General features: G+C 37.8%; 1 protein-coding gene across 1 annotated transcript in view; it reads right to left on the bottom strand.

Moving 5' to 3' along the window:
* Positions 1–421: 421 nt before the first annotated feature.
* LOC109953951 (retinol dehydrogenase 7-like) overlaps positions 422–1,585 on the bottom strand; it is a 1,292-nt gene continuing 128 nt past the window's right edge. The window contains exons 2-4 of the mRNA XM_020589386.1: positions 1,437–1,581; positions 1,185–1,348; positions 422–546 (exon numbers count right to left, since the gene is read on the bottom strand). Coding sequence (XP_020445042.1) covers positions 473–546; positions 1,185–1,348; positions 1,437–1,581 — 383 coding nt within the window. The 3' untranslated portion in view covers positions 422–472. The remainder of the gene's footprint in view (positions 547–1,184; positions 1,349–1,436; positions 1,582–1,585) is intronic.

The following is a 1,585-nucleotide window of genomic DNA, read 5'->3' as shown; positions in this document are numbered from 1 at the left end:
AGGTAGGTAGGCACTTTATTGATCCCTGTCAGGAACCAAGCAGTAAGGCAGAAGACATAGCGTTCAAAGTTCAAAATAAAGGGCTTTTTATTAACCCAAAAATAAAAAAAAATACAAAATTAACATCAGATAAATTGGGCCCTAAAAGAGGTCAACAAAAGATAAGGAAACTCAAAATACAGCAAACCGAACTGTCCAATACCTCAACAAAAAACAACTGACCTAACAAGTGACACGCACAGGGGAACATATATATTGGCTGGCCAAACCAATAACACACACAAGGGGTAGACTAAACACACTACCAAAATAATCAACTAATAAACACTAAACAGACAGTCTGCTCACAACTAAATATTTCCTTTAAATGTGAAGAAATGAACATAACTTGACAAATAAACAATACATTTCTCCCAAACTCCCCCTTCCTTATATTAGGCACTTGGTGCAGTCCAGGCCTAGTGGGAAGTATTTAAACCTGCTGCTTCCTCAGATCAATCTTTTGGCTGAAGACCCCCCGCATCCATGGACCAGGAAACACGGTAACTCAAAAGAAAATTTACACATTAACAATACAAAATTAAATCAAATGTGCATGCTCATTGATCAATTGTGTATGTCTAATATCAAAAAATATTTATCTGCAACTTAACCTACACACATAAAGAAATAGCCACCCAAATCCATTGCTGGTTTAGGCCCTCAGATGGTGACGGCCAGGACAGAGGCCTTCACACAAGCATACAAGGAATTTATCTTGGTGTTTGCTCCCACTCAACAAATTAAGAACACCACAACCACACATAGATCGCAGACAATCAAATTAATTTGGCAGAAAAAATAAAAACAGGATAAAAACCACTGCAATATAATAAAGTATCAAGTATAAAAATAATATATAAATCAAAATCCATGACAACGGTTACTAAGATGAAATAAATAAGTGAAAAATGAAAAATAAGATAAAATAAACAAACATAAAAGCATCTCAAAAGGACCAAGAACTTGTCTTAAATTAAAACTGGAAAATAAAATGTCAAGGAGGTACTACTTAGTAGTCTGATAGCTTCAGGATGAGTGTCAGTCTTAAGCTGCTCAGTTTTAAATTTAACATGTCTGAACCTTTAGGCTTTTTTAAAGTTAGCATTATCTATTAATAAAAATTAACAAAGATGGAGACTCACTGTCCTCCAGGAAGCTGTGTCCATAGTCGTCCTTTACATCCTGAGGCAATCGGTCCCAGAGCTTCCTCAGGTTATTCATCATACTCGCTGCATCAGTCATATTTGTTGCAAAGAAGCCTGGTTCAATGCAGGCAACCTTAATTCCAAATGGTGCCATGTCTATACTGAAATACAGAAGAGGTTGCTGTAAGTTAAAAAGATAGTTAGGAGAATAACAATAAATGTAAAGCATGAAAACGTCTTTCCTCTCACCGCAGGCTGTCATTGAAAGCCTCTACCCCGTATTTGGACACACAGTACGGTCCGCCGAACGGGCTGATTCGCCCAAACACGCTAGCGACGTTCACCACCCTGCCTCTGGCCTTCTTAATAAGAGGGAGGACGCTCAGGGTCACATCTAT

This window comes from Monopterus albus, unplaced genomic scaffold, assembly GCF_001952655.1.
Source record: "Monopterus albus unplaced genomic scaffold, M_albus_1.0 scaffold2266.1, whole genome shotgun sequence".
NCBI lineage: Eukaryota > Metazoa > Chordata > Actinopteri > Synbranchiformes > Synbranchidae > Monopterus > Monopterus albus.
Note: the sequence above shows the minus strand (reverse complement) of the source record. Positions and strands in the feature narration are given on the sequence as shown.